The 27,598-nt window shown below is 42.5% G+C and overlaps 2 protein-coding genes across 4 annotated transcripts in view; one reads left to right on the top strand and one right to left on the bottom strand.

Moving 5' to 3' along the window:
* The window catches only part of C1R (complement C1r), a 21,999-nt gene extending 17,791 nt beyond the window's left edge, over positions 1-4,208 (top strand). For both annotated transcript variants that reach the window (XM_042453552.1, XM_042453553.1), the window contains exons 8-11: positions 308-386; positions 734-874; positions 1,045-1,119; positions 3,018-4,208. In XM_042453552.1, the coding sequence (XP_042309486.1) occupies positions 308-386; positions 734-874; positions 1,045-1,119; positions 3,018-3,847 (1,125 nt within the window). In that variant the 3' untranslated portion in view covers positions 3,848-4,208. The remainder of the gene's footprint in view (positions 1-307; positions 387-733; positions 875-1,044; positions 1,120-3,017) is intronic.
* Positions 4,209-8,143: 3,935 nt separating this feature from the next.
* On the bottom strand, positions 8,144-27,223 carry C1S (complement C1s). Of its 2 annotated transcripts, none has more exons than XM_042452871.1 (12): positions 27,069-27,223; positions 26,333-26,453; positions 25,646-25,847; positions 24,258-24,435; positions 22,359-22,484; positions 20,684-20,883; positions 17,151-17,304; positions 16,598-16,713; positions 15,022-15,100; positions 13,463-13,600; positions 13,025-13,099; positions 8,144-10,621 (listed from the first exon to the last, which is right to left on the bottom strand). In XM_042452871.1, exons 2-12 carry the CDS (start codon positions 26,350-26,352, stop codon positions 9,837-9,839), a joined length of 2,073 nt encoding a protein of 690 aa, XP_042308805.1. In that variant the 5' UTR covers positions 26,353-26,453; positions 27,069-27,223; the 3' UTR covers positions 8,144-9,836. The 2 variants fall into 2 exon arrangements, with proteins under 2 accessions (XP_042308805.1, XP_042308806.1); XM_042452872.1 differs by having other exon boundaries at positions 25,646-25,844.
* Positions 27,224-27,598: the final 375 nt, after the last annotated feature.

Here is a 27,598-nt window from a genome sequence, read left to right as displayed (position 1 = left end):
AGCCCCAGACAATGGCTCACTTCTGGTGTAGAGCCTGTTCAACATCCAGCCCAGAAAGAGAAAATCCAGAAATAGAAAACTCTCCCTGGGGCTTCCCCTTATGCTATGCTGCAGCTATGTTTTAAATTATGTGCCCTCCCATTGTCCTGCACACCTGCTATTAAAAAAAAAAAAACACATCCAACTTCTTCTGTAGCACATATTATTATGTTTCATGTGGCCTTTGGAGATAAGAGGGGGAAAGGTCCCAGGTACTGAGCTCAGGGACATGGGCTTGGCTGACTGACTGTTCCTTTGTCTTGAGCAGGCAGATGAGAAACTGGCATCCTTCACCTCTGTTTGCCAAGATGATGGGACCTGGCATCGCCCTATGCCACGGTGTGAAAGTGAGTAGCCAGCTGCTCTCTACTTTTGCTTTTAGTGGAACCCAAGCATAGCTGACCATATCATGAAGAAAATCGTGGGAAAACATGGGGGGAAAATATCATGGGGCAACAGAACAGCTTTAAAAGCTGAAGGAGAAGCCCGTATTTGATACAGGCTGCTTACTGCCCAGGCATGGGGCTGTCCAATAAGATCCGTCTGTTGTGGTTACAACCTACATCTATCCCGGCAGGATTTGGCAGTACAATAGTTTCATGAATTGGACTATGATAATACCTGATCTCTCAAGAATTCCAGAAAGAAATACTTGCCTCCCTTTTCACCCCCTGTAATTTGTTTTGTCTTGTAGTTGTGAACTGTGACACACCTCGAATTCTGAAGAATGGGGACTTTGATTATGTGTCTCAGAAAAAAAATAACAACTATCAGTCAGTTGTCAGGTACCGCTGCAATGAACCCTATTACCACCTGGTCACCAATACTGGGAGTGGTAAGTCCTGGCACATCAAAACTATGGCACTTCCATCGCACCCCATTGCTATATTATGGAAATACCCTGAAGGGAGCTCCCCTTCCCTGGCAATTCTTTAACCAGTACATTCCCAATTGGGTGGCTGTTTCAGTGTAGTTTGCTCCCATTCTTCTTGTTTCTTCCCTTAGATACATATACCTGTTCTCCTCAGGGATCTTGGAAGGATCAAAATGGTGAGGAGGAGATTCCAGCTTGCCTGCCAGGTAAGTGGGGTTCCATAATTTTTCTCTCCACATTGTCATAAAACTGAAAGTATAGAGAGTGCATACATGCAGCAGCTAGTTACTATTGGTAAGCAGCACAGCAGATTACAGGAAATTAAACTTTAGAGATAGGAAAGCTCTCTTAAGGGTGCTAGACTTAGCTAAGGGAGTAAACAGACCAACATTTAATGGCAGCCTTGGGGCAGAGTGGGGGTGTGGGCGGCGGCGTCCTCATGCCCTAATACTGCCCTGACGTTGGTGTCACGTCGTGCATCTGACAGCACAGTGGAGGACTTCACAGCACTCTTTTAGAGCAGCATTTAAATGCACTGTGCCAAAGGAGAGCCAAAAAGCTGCTGCCACCACCGCAAAAACACCTTTTTGCCAGCACTAAAAGGAGTGGCATTTTGCCATTCTTTTTAGAGCCAGCAGACTGATGAGTCAGAGCAGCAGCATGTACTTGGGGCCCCAATCCAGTGAGGAAACAAGCAGCAGGACAATGCTCCAAAGCGGCAGTCTGCTTAGCCCCTAAACTAGAACAGAAAAAAGACCAATGGTAAATCCACACCTGTAAAGTAATTTGTATTTATCTCGATGCCAAACATGTAGGAACACATGACATTCCTCTGGATTCAAAGTGAAAGAACTTCTTTTCGATGCCTGACGGTTTTAAACTGATTTTTAAAACCCTCTTTATTTTCTAGGGAAAATAAAACAGTTTTTCCTGTTTTTTGTAGTATTTGTTCTGCTGGATCACTGTGGCATGGGGGGGGAGTGTAGTTGGGGTGCAGGATACAGAATGGCATCTTTCATCTGGCAAGCTCATTGTCGCTATTTTATTTTTGACATTCAGTGTATGCAGGGTGGCTGGGCCTAACAAACCTTCCTTGCTCATTCACAACTGGGATGGGAAGGGACAAGGGCGAAAGACAGTCATTTTGGTCTACATCAACTCTTTCCCTCTGACCCAGGAGGTCCCAGACCTAAATGTGTCTGATCTATCCCCACACCATTGTTCTCATGACTGTGTTGGGAAGCAGTGGTGTCCCTTAGGAGAAGGAGAAAGAAACATTTATTTATTTTTTCTTCCTCCTTCTTGACCCTCCCCAGTCAACCCCCTCTCAAGAAGTCAAGCGGCTCATAACCAAAGGCTTGAGCCAGAATGAGGTTCCTAGCCACAAGTTCAGCTGTGAGGAGCTAGCCCAATCTACTCAGTTGGGCTCACTTAGGTCAGGGTAGACTAGGTCCCCCTGGGTTGGAGAAAGTGGGTTGCTGTAGACTGGTCCACTTGTTCACTTTTAACATTTTTATTATCAGCAGTGTTTGTGGTCAATGGTGAGGGGGTAGATTGGGCCCCTATGAGGGTGGCCCTGGGCAAGCGAATATTTCTCAGTTTCACACCCTACACAATGGTGTTGTGTGGACAAGATAGATTCACCCTATGTGCACCACCACGAGTTCTTTGGAAGCAATGCAGACACAAATATGAAAATAAAGTATATGTTTGGGACCAGAAGTGGAATTTTACTTCACTTGCACAATAGCTACTCTAAAGTGTTGTATAAGGTGACTGAAACTACTTAATGCACAAACCATGGAGGATGAATGGTCAGCGGGAAGGGACTTGATCTTCTGAATACTCTGAGTGCTCTGTAGTTCTACCTACCGAAGTATCTGCAGTGTCCTCCTCTGGTTGTGTGAGTCGGCAATAAAAATCTGAGGTATTGACAGAAACTTTGATCAGTATTGGGCTAGATGCACTGGTGAAGACAAAAAGCAAAACAGAGCAGAGCATGAAAGAGGGAAAGAGCAAGCGTATAAAATATGGAAATTTTTCAGAGCCTGAAGCCAGAGAGATAGAATGCAGCCACCTTTCTAACCTTTGGTTTTCTTCACAGTGTGTGGATTGCCGGACAGCCCCATCTTAGAAATTCAACGGATTATTGGTGGCAAAGATGCCCCACCTGGCAGTTTCCCATGGCAAGCCATGACGATCATCTCTGGGCGTGCAGGTGGCGCATTGCTGGGAGACCGGTGGATCCTAACAGCTGCCCACACTGTCTTCCCAAAAGGCCAGAGTGAATCCGAGGAGACCCAGACTCTTGAACAGGTGGCTGAGAAGGCCGAAATCTTCCTGGGCCACACAGTGGTGACTGAACTCTTCAAACTTGGCAATCGGCCAGTCCGCAGGTTGTTTGTGCATCCAGACTATAATCCCAATGATGAGCATAATTTTGATGGGGATATTGCACTCATTGAGCTGCGGGACCCAGTGACTCTTGGCCCAGATGTACTTCCTGTTTGTCTCCCAGACCCAGGGAACAGCTCTTTTTACGTTCCAGGGTGGATGGGTTATGCTAGTGGCTTTGGAGTGGAGAAGAATATCCTTGCTAATAAACTGAAATACGCACCAATCCCAGTAGCCAGCCAGGTGATGTGTCAGGACTGGCTGCAAGGGAAGAAGATTAACAGAAGGGACCCTGTCTTCACGGCCAACATGTTTTGTGCAGGTTCTCCTAATGAAGGGAAAGATACCTGTCAAGGTGACAGTGGGGGGGCCTTGACTGTCCGTGACCCTGTAACTCAACGTTGGGTAGCCACAGGCATTGTGTCTTGGGGCATTGGGTGTGGAAAAGGGTATGGGTTTTACACTAAAGTCATCAACTATCTGGACTGGGTTAAGGGCATCGTGGGGAAGGACTGGGATTCCATGCAAGCTGTCTACTGATGTGCAGAGGGAGCCATTGACGAAATTGTGATTTGATTTAGATTTCCTGCATGGCAGGGGGTTGGACTGGATGGCCCTTGCGGTCTCTTCCAACTCTATGAGTCTATGATTCTAATGAATGATACCATCCACTCTTTTTTATTTTGGAAAGAAATGACATCTTTAATGTGCTCTTTTTCATTATGTTACCAAAACCAAGGTACACCCCCACCCCACTCTGAATAAACAAATAAGGCATTAACCCACAACCTTCTCTATCAAAGCTCCCTTTCTTATTCATTCAAAGCTTCAGTTGACTGATATATCAAATAAACCAAACATGTAACATACTCCAAAAATAAACCAAAAGTTAAACCAAAAATAAACTATAGTCATGTAATAATCTCCAAAACAATTTCTCTACTATTTGCTTTAGAAATGGGTAGATAAAAAACATATTAGAACAATCCAGTGCCACTGCTCACAAGAAGAATGTTATTGGCTTGTAGTTAATGGGACAACTGAGCAAGTTGTCCATGAAGGTGGGAGGAATGGTTCACAGCAGGAATGGTCATTTGTATTTTTCTTGGGGTCAATCCCATTCTTCAGAGGAATAGATTGATGTATAATCTAAATTCATGGGCTCTAAAATAAAGCTGTTGGAGTACAAATGTTGCATTCTAGTTACCAATTGATGTAGGGGTAGAGGGTGAGGCTGATGGCTCCTTTTGTGTTTTTAGTGTTGAAACATGAATTTGAAAAGACCAAAAAACAAAGGGCACTATAAATAAGTTTTATCTATATTTGTTTAAAAGGGTAACAAACAATGTATATAACAAAAGTATACAAAAAAGGGAGACACAAGAGACTGCAGCAACTATAGGACCATAGCACTGATCTCCCATGCAAGCAAAATCATGCTCAACATTCTGCAACATAGGCGCCTTACAGACGGGCCTAAGTGGCGCCGTCGTTATGCCAGGAATACGCGCGAGGGGTGGCGCTTCCGCACGCGCCTTGCCCCTCGCGTGTTTTCCATACGGCAAGATGGCGGCGCCCTATACAGACGGGCATGGCCATTTTGACGTAACGGACGCACAGCGTCCGGACGTCTAAACCCGGAAGAGATGTCGTGAGTGCGTGCTTTGGCACTTGTGACATCTCTTCCGGGTTGCTGGAAGGAGCGCGATTTTCGCGCTCCTTTTTTACAGCGTGGGGGAGTTGCGCGGTTTGGCTGCAGCGGCTTCCCCGCGCTGCAACCGGCAGTCTGTAACGGGCCATAGATTCCAACCATACCTGAAGAGAGAAATCCCAGAGGTTCAAGCAGGGTTCAGGAAAGGAAGAGGCACTAGGGACCACATTGCAAACATGTGATGGCTAATGGAGCTCACCAAGGAATTCCAAAAGAAAATCAGCATGTGCTTTATAGAGTATAGCAAAGCCTTTGACTGCATAGAAAGACAATGGAATGCCCTTAAAGACATGGGAGTGCCAATACATCTGATAGCCCTGATCAGGAATCTGTACTCAGAACAAGAGGCTACTGTCAGAACAGAACATGGAGAAACAGAATGGCTGTATCCTTTCATCCTATCTGTTCAACTTGTATGCAGAACATATTATAAGAAAAGCAAGCTTGAACACAGTAGGAAAAGCGCAGTTAGGAAAACCCAGGGTTATCCACCACTGAGTCGGGTTTTCACTGGAGAAATCGATCAAAGTAGGATCAAACGTTAATTCAAATGGGAATGATGTCCCTATAATCTGATTCTTGATTCACTTTATAGCCCAGTGGGAATGAGGCCTTTGAGAACTTATCTACTTGCTGTGGCCTGAGCTGTTTACTATACTTGAAAGCACAAAATATGTTTTAGTGTATAGCGTTGGAAATCCTCTTCTCTTCACATAAATAGATTTTGCTAAACATAGATTAAAATTTGGGAGGATTTCTGATAGCTAGATAAAATCGTTTTACAGCTCAAATTTGTTGCCTAGGTTACAATAAGATGTGGCTGGTTTATAAATAATTAGATGGTGGTTCATGTATATTAATTACCTGCTAACTGAATCATCCAGTCTCAGATCTAACACAACAATGAAGCTATCATTATATTTTCCCATGGTGGCTGATTTCACAGTAAATGTTTGCTCACACATTGTTCGCTCACAGAGTAGTAAGAGTTTGCCTGCATGCATTCACACCTTACTTTTATCCAGGTACTAGAATCCTACCTCATTTGGGGCACAGGTCCTGTGTAGTGCTGTAGCTGTGCTAAATGAACATAGGCCCCATACAGACAGGCCAAAATAAAGCTGCTTCGGGTCACTTTGGAGGTATGCTGTTTAAATGACACATGCATCCCAAGAGTCCGTAAGCCACGGCAAAACTACAATCCAATCCTAAGGATTTACACATGAGGATCTTAATCTAGTTTCTTCCTAGCTGCCCTTCCATGTCCTGGTCTTCTTCTGATTTCTTGACTGCAGTCTCCATTTTGATGCAGGACTGAACCCAGGAGTAGGAAATCTTTGAGTATATCAACGTCTTCATTCTCTAACTTAAAGCTATGGGACATTTCAAAAGCAGTGAAAAAGTTGGATGACAGAGGATCAATAGGGACTTTCCCTGCAAAATCAGGATACTTGAAGGGTATGGGTAATTACCTAATGAGGGCTTGAAGTGTGTGTGTGTGTGTGTGTGTGTGTGTATGCGCGCGTGAACATACACCTTCAAATGGCATGTGCACGTATGGCAACTCCCTGAATTTCATAGGGTTTTCCTAGTCAAGGAATACTCAGGTGGCTTTGCCAGTTCCTTCCTCCAAAATATACTCTACAGCACCTGGTCTCCCATCCAAGTACTAACCATAGATGACCCTGCTTAGATGCCAAGATTAGTCTTTCATAAAATACATTTAAAAGTAATCTTCCAAGTTGTGCTTCAGCTGCAAAACAGCTACTCTCCTGTTTTGAAATGTCATTTCCTTGCTGATCCTTATTATTTCTCCACACTCATTACCGGTATAAAATGCAATCTCTCCATTTCACTTTATGTCCATCCTACTTCCAATGGGTTACAACTGTCTTTTAACTGTCAACCTGCTTATCAATTTTCCTTTTCACAAGCCTCCCTTAATAACTATTCAACTGCTGTAGTAGCCTGAATCCAGGTAGAGGCAGTCTCCAGATTCCTTAGAGTTTTATCGCATGGGCCCTGAAACGGGCCCATTGCATCCTAAAACGGTGGTGCACACAGAATGGGATGGGGCTAAGGACGGCATTTTACTGCACGCTGGAACACCGCCACTGCGTGCCGGCCGTTCCAATTGTGGCCTCCCTCCGTTCCAGAGGCACCATTTCTGAGAAACTGTTCTAAAGCGTTCTCAGAAATGGCGCCTCTGGAACAGAGGGAGGACGCAATGGAATGTCCAGCGGCAGCAGCGGCATCCAGCGTGCTGTAAAATGCCATCCTTAGCCTCATCCCATTCCATGCGCGCCCCATAATTGTCCACTACTACCAGGGACAAAATGTGGAACAAATCGAGACCAAACTGTAGGAAACTGCAGGACAAAACTCAGCCCAAAATATAGGACATTTAAGAAAAATGGAGGACCTTAAATGTCCTACATTTTGGGCTGAGTTTGTCCTGCAGTTTGTCCTACAGTTTGGTCTCGAATTTGTCATACATTTTGTCCCTGGTAACAGTGGACAATTATGGCAACTATACCCTGCGCGCACACGTTTTAGGATGCAACGGGACCTTTTTTAGGGCCCGTGCGATAGACTTCCTTGTCTGACATTCCTTTTTCTCCAAAATCTGTCCAGTCCTCATTTAAAACTACAGAATGCTTCACATTTTAATATTATGAGAATGACAACTTCTGTGGGTGCAACTATTTAACTAGAAGAGAGAAGTTACATTGAGGGTCCTTGCCTAATCTGGACTGTGAGATGCTGGAATAAGGAAGATGCTATTCCAGAATACTGCAAGCTCCTAACAGACCAGGGTTTCAGCATGACATAGATAAAAGCTGCCCATGTAAAACTGCAGGATGGGAGGGTGGAGGGAGTCCAGAGTGCATTGAGCTCTATTCTGGAATGGGTAAATATTTGGCTTTTGCACACTTGTGACTTTGTGGATGCTGAGTGAAACTGCACAAAATGTCAGTGTTTGACAACTGGGAGTGCCCTTTCCCAGTTGTAGATCAATGAACAACAAAACAGCAAAGGCCCCCTCCGATCTATCTTTCAGATAAGAACAAGACAGAATTTGTGGGTCTGCATTTGGTGCTTTTTAAATACAATCAGACAGAATATGTATTACAAGGAATAATGATTTATTATTTAAAATATTGTTTTACACTATAAAATCAGAACAGCTTCCAAACATGCAAGTGAAGCTAGGCAGATTCTCTGGCTGTGGCAAGGGCTTATTTCAAATGTATGTTAATGTTTTCATCTTCGGAGAGAATGAAATGCTTTTGTTTTCCTGTTGGACACAAATATGATCCCCCACAAAAACCACCTGCACTTCAGTAGCATAAACAAGGATATCAAGGCTCCTCTGAAAGTTCAGGAGGCATCCATGCAAACCTAAAATCTCACTTCAGGAAAAGCAAACCTCACAACCTTCTGTAACAGAGTGGGATGCATTTGGTGTGTGTTTCAGTTGGATAATGCTTGTGATGAAAAACAGCTTCTCCTACCATGCTTTTTTAATTCCTAGAAGTCTTTTAAAACATAGTTTCTTTTAGGTTTGGTAAACCATATACAAGAAGAGTCATAGTGGTCTGAGTGTTGGACTAGGACACATATTCACAAATTCCAAACCATTAGCAGAGGTATGATTAGACACTGGTTTCATGGGGAACTACATACATTCTCATACAAGTGTCCTCACTACTGCACATATTATAAAAGGAATCTTCCCAGAGAGAGCTTTGAATCTAGGGAAACTCACTTTTTGGTAAATTGATGTATTGCTTTCACACATCAAAACTGACCACTTTACAGATCTGAAAGTCTTGTATCACATCACCCAGCCCTTTGAAAATGTAGGGCAAGAACATGATTTGCACCTTTCTGGATCCTATTACATTCAATCCCACTCCCACAACTGTATGAACATACTTTAATATCACTCTGTACTGCCTCCAAGGAAGTGGTTTTATATTCACAAAGGCTCAAACTAAAATAAAAACCAGTTAGTCTTAAAGGTGCTGCCAGATTCTCTTATCACCCCTTCCTCCTAATTAAAAGAAAGGTTAGACACTAATGTTTTAGAAGAATACCCGCTCCTGCCTTTTCCGACACTAGAGTGCACAGCTCTTGTTTAATGTTTTATAACAGATGAACAGGTTGCTGAACTGCTATCACTACTAAAACAAGTGAAGGTGGCTCCTTCCGTTGCAGCGTTGGGACTAGTGAAGTTGTAGCAACAAAGAAGTCACTCTTGTGGTTCTGTACAAATGCTTCTGTAAGGCTCAAAAAGGCAAAGCAACTGATTTTCTGCAAGAAACCCAAATATCTTGGGGGAATAGTAGTATAACATAAGTGTCACCACCCAGGTGGGGCACACAGCATCAGTCTTTGATTTTGGTGCTCAAAGGAATGGCAAATGGCATTTCCAAATTCACCCACAAAACACTAACTTACACAGTGGACTATCCAATATGTCAGAGATGATTTTCCTGCACAAGGACTGCTAAAATGAATGATTAGTTGCACACCAAGACTGTACCTTCCCCAGCTGGTTCAAACTATAGGAGAAACTGCATTGAATTCCTGTTAACAGGAATTAGCATCATCTACCAGTCATACATAACAAAGCATTCAGAGCTGCGGCTATTTTGCTTTTCAGAAGAAGAAAACAGGCAATGTAAAGCAGATTGTAGTCATATAAACCTTAGCTCCAAATATCCCTTTCATGTGCTAGCACTTAGAAATGAACAAATTAATATAGTCAGTGGGTGCCTGGGGAGACAAGCAGTGACCATGATGTAGATGCAACTAGTCTTCTGGTTCTCTGTACTGGCTCATGACTCCTGCAATCCAATCCACATAGTTTGCCACCTTAGTGTAAAGACCATAAGTGCCACACTTTGGGCCCCAAGAAACTAAGCCAGCAACATAGTAGCGTGTCTCATTATGAGGATCTTGGATAGCATATGCCCCACCGCTGTCCCCATGACAGCTGTCCCTTCGGCCATCCCCAGCGCAAATCATATTTTCTGTGAAGACATAGGTCAATGCATCTGCAGGAGGATCTGGCTTCACTCTCCGGCACATATCCATATCATGCACTGGGATCTTGGCTGCCCTGAGTTTCAGTGATGATTTCCGAGTTTCCGTGCTGCCCCAGCCAGCTACAAATCCCGTGGTCCCAATTTGCGGATCATATTCAGAAGATGTACCAGGAAGGCAGATTGGGGAAATGGTGGGCCCTAGTGTCACAGGTTTCTTCAGTCTCAACAAAGCAATGTCATTATCAAAGTTAGTCTGGTATTCTGCTGTACTTTTTGCCCACTTGGGATGGATGATTGGCTCAGCCACATCGAGTGGGCTAGCTTCATTCATGGCATTGGGGCCAACTAGGAGCAGACCAGCATAGACAGTTGGGTTTGGATGTCCATCCAGCACATGGGCTGCTGTAAGTATCCATCGGTCTGAAATTAGAGCGCCACCACCTCGGGGATTTTCAAAATAGATCTGCCAAGGGAAGTTTCCTTCTTTAGCAAATGTACCTCCAAAAATCCTCCCTGTTTCTTCAATAGATGTATGGGGAACTCCACAGACTAGAAGAAGAAAATAAGAAAAAAAAGAGCTTGCAAGATGTAGGAAGACAAGATCTGACAATTTATATTGATATTTAAATAATTATATGTAGAAAAAGCAAAGAGAGAGTGCTCTGTAATAGTGTCATAGCAGGGGTCCAATTTAGTGCAGTGTTTCAGAGTGAACAATGTCTTGAAGCCAGTGTGTGTGAACACACATGCTTTCCACAACACTCTCTTTGACTGATGTCTGTTTATGGCACATGGTTAAATAGACTGCATGCTATTAAAAATTGAGTATTTCACTGCCTTAAGATCCTATCTCTTTATTGCAGTGTAGATACATTCCACAACCTCAGGCCCCTCGAGATGTATCAAATTACAGTGGGCCTTTGGTATCTGCTGATGTTTGGTTCCAGGAAGCAACCCATCCTACCTGTGGATACCAAAATGCATGGATGCTCAAGTCCCATTAAATACAATGACATATTATGGCCTGTTACAGATTGCCAAAATAAAGCTGCTTCGAGTCTCTTTGGAGGTATGGTGTTTAAATGATGCATGGGTCCTAAGAGTCCGGAGGTCGCGCCAAAGCCACACTCCATTCCTAAGCACTGGAGTGCAGCTTTGGTGCAGCTTCCGGATTCTTAGGATGCATGCATCATTTAAACAGCATACCTCCAAAGAGACCCAAAGCAGTTTTATTTTGGCAGTCTGTAACAGGCCATAGTAAAATGGTGACCCTTATAAAAAATGGCAAAAACATAGCTTGCTTTTTGGAATTTAAATAGGTATAAATTATTTTCAAGCCATAGATGGTTGACTCCGTGGATTAAAAAAAAATCCATGGATATGGAGGGTCAACTGTACAACTCCCATCAGCCCCTGCCAGCATGGCCAATGTGTATTCCAACACTTCTGGAAGGCACAAGATATAGGGATGCTATAGTGCAACAATGAAACAAAACATAATAAATAGTTTTTAAATAAAATCCTAAAATCATAGCGTTAGAAGAGACCACAAGGGCCCTCCAGTCCAACCTCATTCTGCCATGCAGGAAGACACAATCAAAGCACTCTTGACAGATGGCCTTCCAGCTTCTGACTAAAAACATCCAAAGAAGGAGACTTCACCAATCAGTGTCTTTTACTGTCAAACAACTCTTACTGTCAGGAATCTCTTTTCCTGATGGAGTGCCAGGTTTCAAGATGATAAATGGGGCATTTCTCCCATGAGTTTTAAAATTGACTAAACTGGAAACCGAATTAAATCTGGAAACCATAAAGCTCTATTCGGAGAGACTTAGGGAGCTGAGTATGTTTAGCCTGGAGAAGAGAAGGTTAAGAGGTGACACGATAGCCCTGTTTAAGTATTCAAAGGAGTGTCATATTGAGGATGGAGTAAGCTTGTTTTCTGATGCTCCAGAGAACAGGACATGGAACAATGGATGCCAGCTACAGGAAAAGAGATTGTACCTCAACATTAGGAGGACAGTAAGAGCTGTTCAGCAGTGGAAGACACTCCCTCAGATAGTAGCAGAGTCTCCTTCTTTGGAGGTTTTTAACAACAAGGCTGGGAATAGCCATCTCTCAGGGGTGCTTTGATTGTGAGTTCCTGCATTATTATTTATACTGTTGCCCTCTGTTTCCTATCTGATCAGAAAAAGGCAAGGGGCAAAGTCATCAGACACCAGGATATTTGCACTGCTCTGGGCCTCTTCTCCTTTGTTTCCCCTCTTCTTTGGTTCAGTACTCTCTTCCCGTAACACTTCAAAGCCAAACTATAAGGTTGCCCTCAAGGGAGCACCAACTTTCATCTTTTTTTTGGGGGGGGGGGGGTTGTTCCTGAGGTTTCACCAGCATCTGTGGCTGCTCTGAAGATGCCACCCACAGATGCTGGCAAAACGTCAGGAAGAAACTGTTCTAGAACATCACCACATAGCCTGAAAAACCCACAAAAAACTATGGATGCTGGCCATGACAGCCTTCAACTTCACATTTAAACTTTTTGTTTGGCAGTTTATTGTTCAGGCAGTTTATGTACCTGTAGTGGCAGAGAAAATGTACTCTTTGACCCATTTGAGGAACTAGGGCAGTAAGCCAAACTTGAGAAGACTCCTGAAAGAAGGCATATTGGCACAGACACACACACCCTAAGTTTGAGGCTTTAGTGTATTGAGTCCAAAATAGTTAAGCAAATAAAATACAAAGATTTGCAAATCACTGGCATCAGCTTTAAACCACTTTGAATTGTTGAAGCAATTTACATATCTGTGCTGCAGAGAAAATGAGAACTTTCAATACAGGTAGAACCTTTTATGAACTCAAGAAAGGTCATGAAAAGTGATTTGTATTTTCTAGTACCCATTTGACTGTGATATCAACATTTAAAGAGACAGAGAGATGAAAAAGTAGGCATTGTACCTGGGACACAAACTGGAAGTTCTGTTTTCTCTTCTTCATCTACCCATTTCCCACTGGCTGAACACCGATAAACTCCTTTGGAAATAAAGAAATAAAGCAATGATTTCTGATTTTTCTTTAGAGTCTGGATTTGATTTGACCCATTAAAATATCTCCTTTATTCTTATGCAAGAGTGCATGCTCAGGATTGTATAACATGGATGAGTAATGCCCCTGCCTTTAATGAATGCTGAATATGTCATTTTCTTTGTAAATAAACCCACTGATTTCTTGTCTGTAATGGAAGCAACATGAATGAAATCTTTCCTACAAGTTTCACAAGGATATTAGAATGATGTACAAATAAAGCTCTCTTTAACAGACCCCATCACAACATGCCCAACCCTAATTCTTTCCCTGAAAGTCACCATAAGAGGCGTTGAGAGGGACGGGACACACCTTTTCCATTGCGCTTTGGTGTATAATAGGGTTCATTGCAATCATAGCGGACAGTGGCTTGGTAATGAGTCTCTTCAAATCCTGACAGGTAAATGACTGCCCCGTTTTCAATAGGATCAGGAATGCCACAATTTACAGCTGCAAGGACAAAGAAGAAAAGATGGGAGTTAAAGTAGCACCCTCAGCTGCCAACTACTCAACCTATACTCAACTAGGGCTGGCCAAGGCACTTCTGTTTCTTCTTCCTGTATACTGCATCATTGACACAATATTCCAGCCCATCGTTACACCCCCTTCTAGGACCAGGGGCTCATCTACACTGGCCAGAGTACTTGGGCTGCCCCACATTCCCCCCATTATCTTTGTACTATGGAGTGACACATGATGGCTGTCTACACAAACATTCCCACTGTTACCCATCACTGCCACCACAGGCACAAATGAGGCACCCAGAGTAATCTCATGACTGGGCACCTCAGGGGACATTTGCTTCAGCAGTGGCACAGTGAGACCTGTGTGTAAACAGACTCCCAGCGTCACTCCAGAGTGCCCCAAGTTAGTCCAAAGCAAAAAGTAAGTCTTTTTAATCTGCTTTAAGGCAGAGATGGAGTGGATTCAGTGTGGAACTGCCCTCATATGGTGAAGACAGTCTGCTCTGGAATCGAGGTTTGGCCTTGCATCATGAAGACAGGGCACCGTGAGAGTGGGGAGAAACTGTTTACATGGCCCATGCTGACATACTCTAAGTCTAAAGGTAAAGGTAAAGGTATTCCCCATTGACAAGTTTGTCAGGTCATATCTGACCATAGGGGGTGGTGCTCATCTCCGTTACTAAGCCAAAGAGCCAGCATTGTCTGAGACTACTCTGTGATCATGTGGCCAGCATGATTGCACAGAATGCTGTTTACCTTCCCACCAAAGTGGTACATATTTATCTATTTGCATTTGCATGCCTTCTAACTGCTAGGTTGTACCAAACAGCAGCATTCTAGCTGGCCTGAGCTTTGTGGGATATTTTCTTGGTCTACAGGCATCATAAAGGAGAACACTCATTCTCTGTGGTTGCAGACCAACAGTATGAGAAGAACTCTACATTTAGCTGGAAGCTGCCTTGAAGTTCCTACTGCATCTGATTACTGAAGAAGCAAAGTGCTTTTCAGTCTAAATGTATGCTTAAAAAGTTGCTTGCCTCTTCAGCATGCAGTGATAATGAAGTAACTTCCCTGTCTCTCTAAAAAGTGTGGTCCTATTGACTGGACAGATGAGGAACCACCCCCTTAACCTCAAAACCATTGCTAACTACTGGGAGGTATAAAAGATGTACGTAGGCTTTGCAAAAGAGGAAGCTGTCTAGCTAATATGATGTGCTTGGCTCCACGTCTGGTGACCTTCCACTTTCACTTTGAATAAACCCACCCTCTGGCCTATCAGCACCAGTAGGCATCAGGGGCCGTGCCATCACATGTATTTTCTCTGTTATAGCATTCTCAGGACTACCTGAAAGTGTCCCAGTAATCACAGATGGAGCACAATCCACCACTACAGGAAGCAGCACTTACGGACACATCTGCGGTCAGAGTTGCTCCACTGGCCATTGCTTTGACACCTTGAGTGAAAGGATGTAAGGCTGCCTTGTGGCTGAAGGAAAAGAATTCAGAGACACTCAATTTAATTCACCAGAGAAATAAATCATAAGTACATCCCCTCCTTTCTCCTTCCCTAGTTGCACTGAGGTGATCTCCCACATTTTATACAGTTCTTATAGATGTTGGATGAAGACAGGAAGCTCTGAACTAATTACAGTTCTTAGTATTTCATCCCCATCCATCAGAACAGCTGCACTTTCCCACGTTTGTTTCTTTTTCCCCTTGCCAACCCTGTTCCTGTCTTTTCTCTTGCTTGGCTTTCTACTTCCTTCAACTGTTTTACTTTCCTTCACTAGTGATATCTAGATTCTGAGTTCCTTGTAAGCAGAGGACTCTAATCCTCCTTATTTTTGCTGTCAGGCACTCAACAAGATGATTCCACTGTGTTGACTATTCCATTAATCTCATAAAGATGACCTGCTGCAGAAACTGGGAAGGCAAACAGCAGAACAGATAAGCAACTGTCAGGAATCAGGCAAAGTGTCTAACATTTTCAGTTATAAATGTTCCACCAACATTACAAAGCCAACTGTCAAGCTCTGCATGGAGGGATGGGAAGTTTACATCTGGAGTCTGATAGAGCAGGCATAGTTGCTCCTACCCAGAAAGAGGAAAACTACAGTCATCCTAACAAACTGAAATAGCTAGTCCATAACCCATATTGCCTGGGAAGACAGGTGAAAGTCTCATCATGTATGAAGACTATCAGTCCAGATAACATATTACTGGGGGACTCCACTTGATTCTCATTCTGTGAAACAATCTACTAGACATCCACAGTCTGTTTCCATCTGGCTGAAAGACTGGGCAGCTGGGTTGTCTGCCAACAGGGTTTTGGCCAGGCCACTCTCCTGCCTGGTCTCAGCTCCTGATGAACCACATTACTGCACTACACTCTTATAGCACTACTATTTCACTTTTACTGCCCATTCTGCCTCCTGTTGCATTCTGGGGTTTGTAGTTCAGTGAGGCCTAAGAGCTCTCTGGCTGAGAATTCTAAATACCTTTCCCTCAACTGCAAATCCCAGGATGCAACAAGAGGCAGCCAGAGCAGTTAAAGTGGAACAGCAGCACTATAAGAGTGTAGTGCGGTAATCTAGACTGATGCAGAAGGAATCCTCTCAGCATCAGTCCCATGGTACAGCATGGCTGGGAAGGACTGCTCTGCACATCTGCATCCTTGGTTCAGAACACACTGCAGAAACCATCCAGTTTGAGACTGCTTTAATTGCCCTGGATCATTGCTAGGGAATCCTGGGAACTGTAGTTTATTGTGGCACCAGGGCTCTCTGAGACAGGCAGCTAAATGTCTCACAAAACTACAAATCCCAGGATTCCCTAGCACTGAGCCAGGGCAGTTAAAGTGATCTCAAATTGGATGATTTCTGCAGTTCCCTTTGGACCCTTGATGCATTAGAGCCATGCCCAACTGCCAATAAGATTCTCAGAAATATTTAGGAATGACTTCACTTGATGGGTATGGACTTACCATCACAACCTCATAGCCTTCTGCACAAGATACCATTACAGAATCCTTAAAGACATAGCGGTCTCTTACGGGATCCAGAAAAGAATTTGGAATAACAGTCTTCGCACAGGGCATTGCTTTGAACAAAGAAAAGGTTTTCAGCAAGCTGACACAAATTTTGAAGGTGCTCTCTTTCCTATTTACTTCCTTGATCCCTCTGCCATTCATAGTGGAGGGATAGATGACTGATATATGTATGTAACATTCACACAGGTAGTCAGATAATGTCCATTATCCGCACTAGCAACCCACACAAAAATACCTTTTCTAGCAACAAACAAGGTGTCTAGCCTCCAAACCCCACAATATCTATTCAAAATTTGTCAGTGTGAATAGCAACATAAACTGTATTCTGCAGCAGTTCATACCAGCAACAACTGCACCATCTTTTGTACTAGACAGTTAACTCATGTTTCACCTTTGATACTTGCTCTTTTCACTAACAGCCCCTTTCACATTCACAAAATGCTCACTTCACTATCCTACATGTTTTCCTTATAGGATTTCTACTCACGATCCCCAAAGTAGCGCAGTTTCCAGCCTTTGCCTTGCATTGCATGATCTGTTTGAAAGAAGATGTCAACAATATTGCTTCTAGTCTTGATTTCTGGAGGCCCGGTGAATATATTGCCACAGTAGGGGCCAAAATGTTCATCTCCTGCCAAGATCTGTAAAAATAACCAATAAGAATATTGAACTAATATACTGTAGAGGAAAACAAAAGATGTAACAGTGGAAATCATGGGGAAAATGTTCAAAATCTGGAGTACGTTAGGAAGAGAAGAACTTTGATAGTGAAACAATACACTTGAGGGTAATTCTACATGGATGCAAAGAAAATAAACCCCACTATAAATCTATTGTTGAAATTATTTTAAATGGTTAATGAAATAAAGTTTAAGAATGTGCTAAATACTTAACAATCACCTCTGAGATTGGCATTTCTTGGAAAGAACACTGCAAGCTTGAAGCATATTTATTTGAGCAATTATATGTGGGCTAGGAATGTAAATTTTTGTTTGCCTAGAATTATAGAATCAGAGAGTTGGAAGAAACCACAAGGCCATCCAGTCCAACGACACTGTGAGATACAGGAATACGCGATTGAAGTATTTCTGGCAGATAGCCATTCTACCTCTGTTTAAAAACCTCCAAAGAAGGCAGACTCAACCACTGTCTGAGGCAGCATCTTTTACTGTCAAGCAGCTTTTACTGTCAAGAATGTCTTCCTAATATCTAGGTAGAATCTCTTTTCCTACTTGTGCTTGGAATCCTTAGCATGTTTTATTAGACAGAATCCTGGTATCAATGGGTTTCAACATATTGGTTTAGAATTCAAAAACACTCTTCACAATCACAGATGATCTTTTATTGTTCATTTCAAAGCTCCAGCAGTTGAACCCTGTTTTGATGGAGTTGGTTAATACTATAATTTGGCAGTGGGAGGCCCGGTACATACAGCCAATAAGCGGCATACCAGGCCTGATACTAGGGTTAGGGACTGTGTGGCAACCACATGGTCCCTAACCCTAGTACGTAGGGACGGCATAACAGTGGAGGTGCCCTGTGTACACAGGCACCGCCATTGTTATGTAAGCGCTGTGTGGCATCTGCATGTTGCCACATGGCGCTTACATAATGAGTGCACCAGTGGTTATGCCACCCCTGTGGCTTAAAAAGAACCCGCTTTTCTCGGGTTCTTTTTCCGCCTGAGAGAATCAGTGCAGTTTGGTGGTTGCAGCTTCTCTCCAGAGGAAAAACAGGCGCCGGCAGGCCGCTGTTTTTCGGCGGTCTGTACTGCGCCTGAGACAAAATAGACTGTACTGTAGTTTATTTAAAGCATGGCAGTTTCAATATTGTCCAAATTCTATTACTTGGTGTTATTGTTGTGTGTTTCTAAGTCATTTCTGACTTATGGAAACCTTAAGGTGAACCTATGCATGGCTTTTCTTGGCAAGATTTATTCAAAGGAGGTTTGCCATTGCCTTCTCCTAAGTCTGAGAAAATGTGACTTGCTCAAGATCACCCACTGGGTTTCATGGCCAAGCTAGAAATCCAGCCCCTGGTCTCCAGAGTTGTAGTCAATCACTCAAACTACTTAACTGAGTATAATTATTTCTTGAGACTATTAATCTTAATAGAAGTAAACTGATAAAAGATTTAGAGCCTTAAAAATGAGGGGTACAGTGAACATGATTAAAATAAATGTTATACCTAGAATTGTTTATGTTATTTGTGGAATTCCTTTACCTATGTCTTGCAAATATTTTCAAAAATTAAATTCAGTGTTTAGGGGTTCTGGTGTGTGTGCGGTGGTGGGGGAGGTATCTCCTCCTGGAAGAAGCATATTCCAGTCAAAGAGAGAAGCTTCAGCCTTCCAGATCTTATATACAATTGGGCAAAAAGGAGGTTGACAAGTTGGAGCGTGTCCAGAGAAGGGTGACCAAAATGGTGAATGGCCTGGAAACCATAAAGCCCTATGAGAAGAGACTTAGGGAGTTTAAATATTTGAAGGGGTGTCATACTGAGGATGAAGCAAGCTTGTTTTCTGCCGCTTTAAAGAATAGGACCAATGGATGCAAACTACAGGAAAAGAGATTACTTTTCAGTATTAGGAAGAACTACCTGATGGTGAGAGCTGTTCGACGACCCTTGAGAGTGTGATGAAGTCTTCTTCTTTGGAGGTCTTTAAACAGAGGCATGATGGCCATCTGTCAGGAGTGCTTTGATTATGTCTTCCTGAATGGCAGAAAGAGGTTGCACTTTATGGCCCTTGAGGTCTATTCCAGCTCTGTGATTCTATGCTTTTATTCTATGTTTCTATATATGTTATCTCGTATTCATTTTTGGACAGATCCACGTAAAGTAAGTTATCCACCATGGTCCACCTTGGAATATTCATTTTTGGCACCTGTATTCAAATTGGCAGTACACTGGTTGCAATTTGACTCATATACTCATGCCAAATTGATTTTAGGAGGGACTCCAGATTGGAAAATTGGTAAGTAATCATTTTTATGGAAGGTATAGGCCAACAGTGGGATTGTTAACTTAAATCAGATACAGGGTAGTTGGGGCTGGTGATGATGAGTTTTTGTACTCTACAAAAGCAGTTTGAACTACCTCTGTCAGCTAACTGGCAATATCTACACTACACACATTTGTTACTATCCAGATTTGGCCCTGCAGCTTTAAGGGCATCCAAGTTTCCCTTAATATTAGAGATATTAATTGAGTATCCCAGTATCCAAAACAATTATTTCCACATATATATATATATATATATATACACACACACACGCACGCACACACACACCACTTATATAAGACGTTATATATATATATATAAAACATCTTAACCACTAGGCTACTGCATCCCTATGTGTATATAGTTATCAGTAAATAAATATGACATGCAAAGTTTAATAAGACATGCAAAGTGCTTTCACATGTCTTATTAAATCAACAAATTTAATCAGCAAATTGTTAAAGGTGTAATACTGCTTATGCTTCCTTGACATATATTTTGGAGTTGTCCCATAGTAGCTACATTTTGGAAGGAAGTAATCACATAAATAAATTTGGTTTTGGAAAGTTTCTTGTTATTCAGGGACATGCATGCTCTTTTGGACAATTTACCCGCTTCTTGGAAATTAACCAACGGTCAATGGAAGTGGATATTTCATGCCCTTTGGACTGCTAAAAGATTGATACTTCATTACCAGAAAGGTATGTTTTCTTCCACCTGTTATCCAATGGATAGAAGGTCTAACAACACTTGCAACTGAAAGAATGATGTATAGACCAAATTTACACATGGACCTGTATTTGAACATTTGATCTGCTTTTATAGAAATTTAAAACTGATGTGACTATTTTTCCTCGTTTTGTGTTTTAGTTTTCCTGTTTTTGTTATACTAGAACATTATTGTATGTAACTGAGATCCCTTTTCAATATAAATACAAACTGCTTTTTTTAAAAAAGAACAAATACAGGAAGATTCAGACTTCAAGACATCCTCTTTATCTCTCTCTGCCATAACCTACCCTTAAGGCATCATGACAGTTTCCTTCCAGACCAGCTGGCTCCACATCAAAGTCCTTCTTTCCAATGGTCAGGACAACCCGATATCCTGGCTCCAAAGACACACGGTAATCACACTGCGAATTCTCCGGATATAAGTCAGGGTAGTTGGGGCTGGTGATTTCGCCAGATAGTTCAGTAAACATGTTCCCAGTGCAGTTCACTAGAGTTTAGTGAAGAGGAATGGTCACAATATCAGAAACAAAATTAGCAGATGATGTTTCCTTGGAAAAGATGCTGCTTAGACTTTAAAGGCAGCATCTTTGGGGCCTTGTGTAAAATCAAATAGCCATTTCATTAATGATACTCTGTGTGTGTGTGTTTGTGTATGCAAAACATCACAGCAAATAATAAGTGCTGAACTGTTCATCCCTTTCCTGCCATCTGAACATTCAAAATGATGTTGTTGCTTTTTCCTTCAGTGTGGTTTGTGGTTTTTACAAAGAAATAACATTTCCTATGTTTAATTTTTATATCTTTAATTGAAAATGTTTGATCATGAAAACCAACATTTAAATCCATCAGTATCAATTTGCATAAGCCTATTTGAATTGTTGTTTTCACTGGGCACATCAGAATCACTTCTGAAGTTCCATAACTTCATCTGCAATGTGTGTGCCTGTGACTTTCTATTAATTTATTCCCACATTCCTAAAATTCAAGGACTTAGATCTAACAATGAACAGTCTTTTCTCAGGTCGCATATCATCTCCGTTGATTCTACCGCAGAATCCCAGATTCTTAAAGCTGGAAGAGACCTCAAGGGCCACCAAATCCAACCCCCTTCTGCCATGTAGAAATGCACAACTAAAACATGCCTGAAAGATGCCCATATGACACATTGGGCGAATTCAGATGCAAAAAAACCCCCCAAAAAATTCTAAACTAACATTCTTTAGGAGTGAGCAAGTGTGCTGAGGCATGCCATTCAATTGGTTTCACTGTCTCCTTTTGTCAACAGAAGTAGAAGTCTCTGGATCTGTATGCATGGGGCAATAGCCTTGGGCCAGGAACAGGTAGATAGGATGCCATCTTGCAGATCTGGCCTGGCCCCAGCCCAACCGGCCCTTAGGGCAGTTTCAAAGATAGAGCAGATGGCCACATGCCGCTGTCTCCACTGTTCTTTGTGCAGGTCCCAGACATGGTCTGTGAGGTGGGAAGGTGGTGCTGACCAAGTGAGTGAAGCCAGGCACCCCATTTCTGTCTTTTGGTGCTCTGGCGGGATCCTGCACAGTAGAACAGCAGCGGTGGCCATGGGCAAATTGTCAGTGTCAGCTCCATGGTGTGGCAGCAGATGAGTATCTGAATATCTGCCCGTCGCCAGGCCAGGGGTGGCAATGAGCCAAATCTGCAGGCAGAATACAACAGGGTTGTCCTGTCATACCCTGTCCATGCATTTGCACCCTAAATCTCTAGTTTGTTTATCATTATGCAGGGACATAGCCAAGGGGTGGGGTCTGTGGGGTCCAGACCCCTCCTTCCATTAGATACAATGAATGGCGTGCATCTGTCTCCAATTTGTCTGCTTCTAAGGATTTTCATATTTTCAAAGTAGACTGCTGAAATTCTTTCCAGCTAAGGCATTAGCAATTAACATAAGGATTGCTCTTGTTGAGGCAATATAGATTAGTCTCCTACCTCCGCATGTCTTTTGATCCTCATGCAAGAAATACTCAGCTGGGCAAGAGCAAAAGTAGCCACCAATGTAGTTATTGCAATAATGACTGCAAGGTTCTTCTACAAAATCTGTGCACTCATTCACATCTGCAAGAAATGAAGAGTGGGAAATAAATAACAGAGATGCTGGAAAAGAAGCCTCCCTCCATTCTGGCAATGAGAGGACAGATACTTCATTTGTGGAAAAAACTTAGTTAGCCCTACTTTGTTGCCACTCTCTGGCACTTCACTTTAAGTGAGCTGTGCCATTTCAAATAAGCTTATACATTCTGTCTTCTATGTGCCAAGACCCTGATCCCAAGTACATAAAGACACATTGACCCTATATAGGCTCCTGACATTCAGGGTGCTTGAGAAGAATCAAACAGTACCCGCATTAAGGGGCACACCTCCACATTGTAGTGTTGGCCCGATCAGTTCTTTTGCCCATCTCCTTTTTGTTTATGACAAAATAGCAACTGGAGGGGATTGTGGGAGAAGATGACCAAACTGAAAATGCAGCTATTGCCTAATGCACTCTGGACACTAAGGAGATTATCACACTAAGGAGTGATGGGAGCATACCAGGATGTTCCCATCACTATTGTGCCAAGATTATCAGATGACATTGCACAATATCGCCACAATCCAGTTGTTATCACATGAATAAAAAGGAATTCTATGGCTACTTTTTTGAATAAAGTCCCACAAATAAAAAGCAGTCATAGAATTCCTCTTTATTCATGCGGTAAGGAGGGATTAAGGATGACGCACGATGTCATCTGATAATCTAAGCACACTAGTGTGATGGTGATGGGAGCATCACATTATGCTTCCTTCACTTTTCCCAGTGTGAATATTGGGAGCAGGGGAAAGAATGAGAGAGAAAGAAAGAGAGAGAGAAAAAAATGGACAGATCAGATAGAGAGACAGACATACACTGAGAGGAAAAAGTACCTTGCAGTACTTCTTGAAAATGGAAGATGTCAGATTCCTATCAGATCTTATGCCTTAAGAGCCTTAGATATGCTCCTGCTTTTCCTTTGTTATCTGAGGGGTCTATTCAGATGCTACTGTTTTTAGTGTGACAGTGTGAACCATCTCACTCATGCATTCCGGGTTTGTTATTCACACTATGGCTCCACATTGATGCACATCTCTGCAAGTTCGATTACTCACATGTGCAAGCATTTGAATAAAGAAGGAGTCGACAATGTGAATGCATTTGGAACATGTTCAAGGCATGCATCATTTTATCCTGGGTCTATTTGGGTCTATTCACATTGGTTATTCACTGATGTGGATGTTTTTTAAAAACTCAGGGAAAACTGTGATATCAATTATCCCACTTTAAGTAGTTTTTCGGCAGCTCCACCTAAACTTAATCAGGTGCATTTGAGAAATGTGTGAACAACAGAGATTTAACCACTGTCATGCAGGAACATTAAAGGAACACTGTCATTGTCAGTGCCGTTGTCATTCAAGGAACATTTCAGACCAGTTGTGGCAAATCCTCAGGAGCACTATTTCTGGCCACCTCTTGGTCCTAGCAGTTGGGTAAATATTGGAAGGAAAAGTTACATAGGCAAATGAGATATATGCCTTGCCGCAGGAGGAGTGAATATATGTGTGGGGGTAATGGTTTGACCTGTGACAATAACTTTACTACAGTTCAGGGGTATTAAAAATTAACTGTAACTGCTCTTAATAGGCTGACCTTGTCTGCAGTGTAATCTTGAATGGACCTTTGAACCCTACAGAGACTCTTGCTTCCTTGATCGTTGAAACCTGAAATGGTGTCCCTGAAGCCTTTGTGTCTCAAGGCACTGCTGGAAGAAAACTTTTATCTGCAAAATGAATGAAGAACAGCAAAGGGCTTACCCACTGCAGTATAATAAGCAGCAAACCCAGTGAATCTCTCTTCATTGGAAAAGTCAGACTGAAAGGTGACAGTCAAGGTATTGTAGGGGACATAAAATTCCTCCAGAATATAAGAACCAGGATGGCGTCTTGTCTTCCGACCGCAAAGTTGACCTTCTACTTGGTTACCAGACACAACCTGAAAGGAGCAGACAGATAGTTACTTTGATCTCTGTACCTGAAATGTGTCATTACTGGTACAATGTACATCCCTATGCATTAGGTTAGATCCAAATTTAGTCACACTTTGAGCAGGCTCATTGAAATCCATGGATTTAAATGAATCATGATTACTCAGGCCCACAATACATATAACTCAATCTAGATCCACTGTTTTAATATGTACATGCCTCATAAGTCCTTTTAAACTGATGTGTGTTTTTAACTAATGTGTATTTGTTAATCTGTTGTTGTTCACTGCCTTGACACATGGGGACTCTAGGAAAGAGTCCCATCAAGCAAAGTGGGACATGCTGTGTAAACCTTATAGGATTATTCTGTTATTTCATAGTAAGCAATTTAATGAGATATGTACTAAAGAAAGCATGTTCTTCCTTGTCTCTCCAAAAAGTAAAGGAGATAATATTATTCATAGGGGCTGAACATCCTGAAAGGAGCCTGAATTATTTCTAAAAAAGTCAGGGCCAAATTCTTGACGTAAAGATATGGGAATGCATACGGCAATGAAACATATTAATTGATTACAAGTAGAAGCCTAATATATCTGAAGTCATTTAAACACACTAAATAGTATCAGCTTAACAACGGGCACATCCTGGAAATGTCAAGTGCTTGGCACTTTTCATTTATAATGAGGGGCATATTTACACTGAGAGTCAGGATGAAGAGTTACAGCTAAACTTAAAAAAAGAAGAAGAAGAATTCTATTATCCATGGCACAAGCATCACCAAGATGAAAGTGAAACAAAAGAAACAAGTACATAGTCCATGAACAATAACATTAAACTCTCTTTAAAAAACAAGCAAACCTGCCAGCTGTGTTTAGACCTCTGAATGTAACCAATGGAGTACAATTTGCAACCGGCATCACATAACTTGTCTGTTGTACTGCTAAACATCATGATTGTCCAGCTTCGCTGGTGCATCTTTATCCAGAAAATATTCTCCTTGCTCAGTTGCCCTTCTTCTGGTCCCTCCCCACCAGGGACGTAGCCAGGGGGGGGTTCTTGGGGTCCGGACCCCCCCTTCCATTAGAAAAATGAATGGTGTGTGCTGCTGTGCCGCTGCACTCAAGCCCCATTATAATGGTGGCACTTAGTCTGGACCCCCCCCTTCCTAAAATCCTAGCTACGTCCCTGTCCCCACAGTAAAATGGCATGGCCCTTTACCTTCACAAAATCATACTCGCAGTTCTGAGATGGTTCTATGTCCAAGTGGGTGAAGTAAAGGCGGATGCCATACCCTGGAGGAACGCTTATTTCCCAGGATTTTAGAGCGTCGTTGGGATAAGCCTGAGGATAGTTTGGAGAGAGGATCTCTCCATACATGGATGCCTCTGTGCAAGCCAGGAGGAACCATGAGATGAAGCTGCTAGAAGAGAAAGAAGAAAATGAGTTGTCTGCCACTTTCACACTCAGGTCCCATCTGTGCACGAAGGGCTAGAAGAGCCTACATCACAGCTTGGTTTCTCATCCTTAAACTGTAGCCCTACAGACCAGAGTCCTCTAGTGATTCAGGATGAGCACAAGTAAATTTGTTTCTGAACACTGCGGAACTGAGGGAACAGAGGAAATTTTCCATGTCTGAGATGAATGTCTGAGGTCCCTAGCCAGCTGCAAATCTCTGCAAGATGTATCTAACCATGTAGTTACCCAGAGGCAAAAGAGGATTGTTGTTGGTAAAAAAAAAAATGGGCATAGGAGCAAGAGATTGGTAAAAGAAGGGATGGATGCTTGCCTGCAAACCCCACCATTGAAGTAGCCCTCCAGGAAAAGTAGCTGACCAGAGTCCCACATGAGAACCTCCCTATCTTATCTCATTCAGTGCATGCTTCATTACGGCATTCGATAGCTTACCACATCTGTAAAAACTCCATCTCAACTTCTTCCTCCAAGCCAGAGTGCTAAAGCATCAGATTTAGACAAACACAAGACACTGCTGAGTGGTTTGCTTCTTTCTTCTTCCTCTGAAATAGACCTGGTTAGTAGGTAGGAAAATGGCACTAAATCCCAGGTCACAGAGAGGTAAAGTAGTAAGTTCAGTACTCTAGCAGTAAGGAACACAAATTCTGAAACAGTGTTCGGTAACCAAATGTCCACATGTCCACAAAGTAGCAGGGATTTCTTTAGTCTGAAGGTGGTCACTGAAGGCCCGAACAGACAAGCTAAAATAAAGCTGCTTTGAGTCACTGGGGAGGTATGTTGTTTAAATGATGCATGCACCCTATGAGGCTGGATGCCACGCTAAAGCCACACTCCAGTCCTAAGGACTGGAGCGCAGCTTTGGCACAGCTTCTAGCCTCTTAAGATGCATGTGTCATTTAAACAGCATACCTCCACAGTGACTTGAAGCAGCTTTATTTTGGCCTGTCTGTTTGGGCCCAAAGCTAGGAAGACTAACTTGCCAAAGATACCTGCTGCAACAAACCATGGCACAAATGTGACAAATGCTTCCACCCCACCCCAAATAACACAATCATATCCGGGAAAGCATAATCTTCTTTCCCAGTGCAAATGAAAGACTGGCCCCATAACATTTTACCCATGTCCTAATATTCAGAAATACCTGATCCATTTTTTGAGAGAGGTTTACCTTTTATTCCTTCTCTCTTCAGCTGTTTTTCTCTCCTGCTGCCTCTTCTATTTTCCTCTTCACATTTCCCAACACATACTGCCCTGAGATAATTGATATTGGTTAATTGAAGAACTCTGTTGCCCTCTGCCGTTTGAAAGTTGCATCCCTCACTCTGTTCCACTGCTAAACAATGTCAAAAGAGAAAGCAGAATTCAAATGCTCTAGTTGCACAATCCTTATGTTTAGTCAGGCCTACATTCATGATAGAAGTTTGGATCCTTTAAAAAAAAAAATCCCCACCCGGAGAAGTCAGATGACTTCTGCGAAAAGAACTGAGGGAAATTCCAAATTCCGGTTTAAAAACAAAGTTACAATATTAAGCAACCAGATGGAAGACTGCCTCAAAATCATTGACCTTCTCATCTGTTGATCTTCCAATTTAAGTTTATTATCTCTCTCTCATCTCAGTCTCTCTTTCTCTCACACACTTTATTCCCAGCCAACTTTTTAGAAGGACAGTAAAATACAAGAGGTTTATTGTAGTAGAT

This window comes from Sceloporus undulatus, chromosome 2, assembly GCF_019175285.1.
Source record: "Sceloporus undulatus isolate JIND9_A2432 ecotype Alabama chromosome 2, SceUnd_v1.1, whole genome shotgun sequence".
Classification (NCBI taxonomy): domain Eukaryota; kingdom Metazoa; phylum Chordata; class Lepidosauria; order Squamata; family Phrynosomatidae; genus Sceloporus; species Sceloporus undulatus.
Note: the sequence above shows the minus strand (reverse complement) of the source record. Positions and strands in the feature narration are given on the sequence as shown.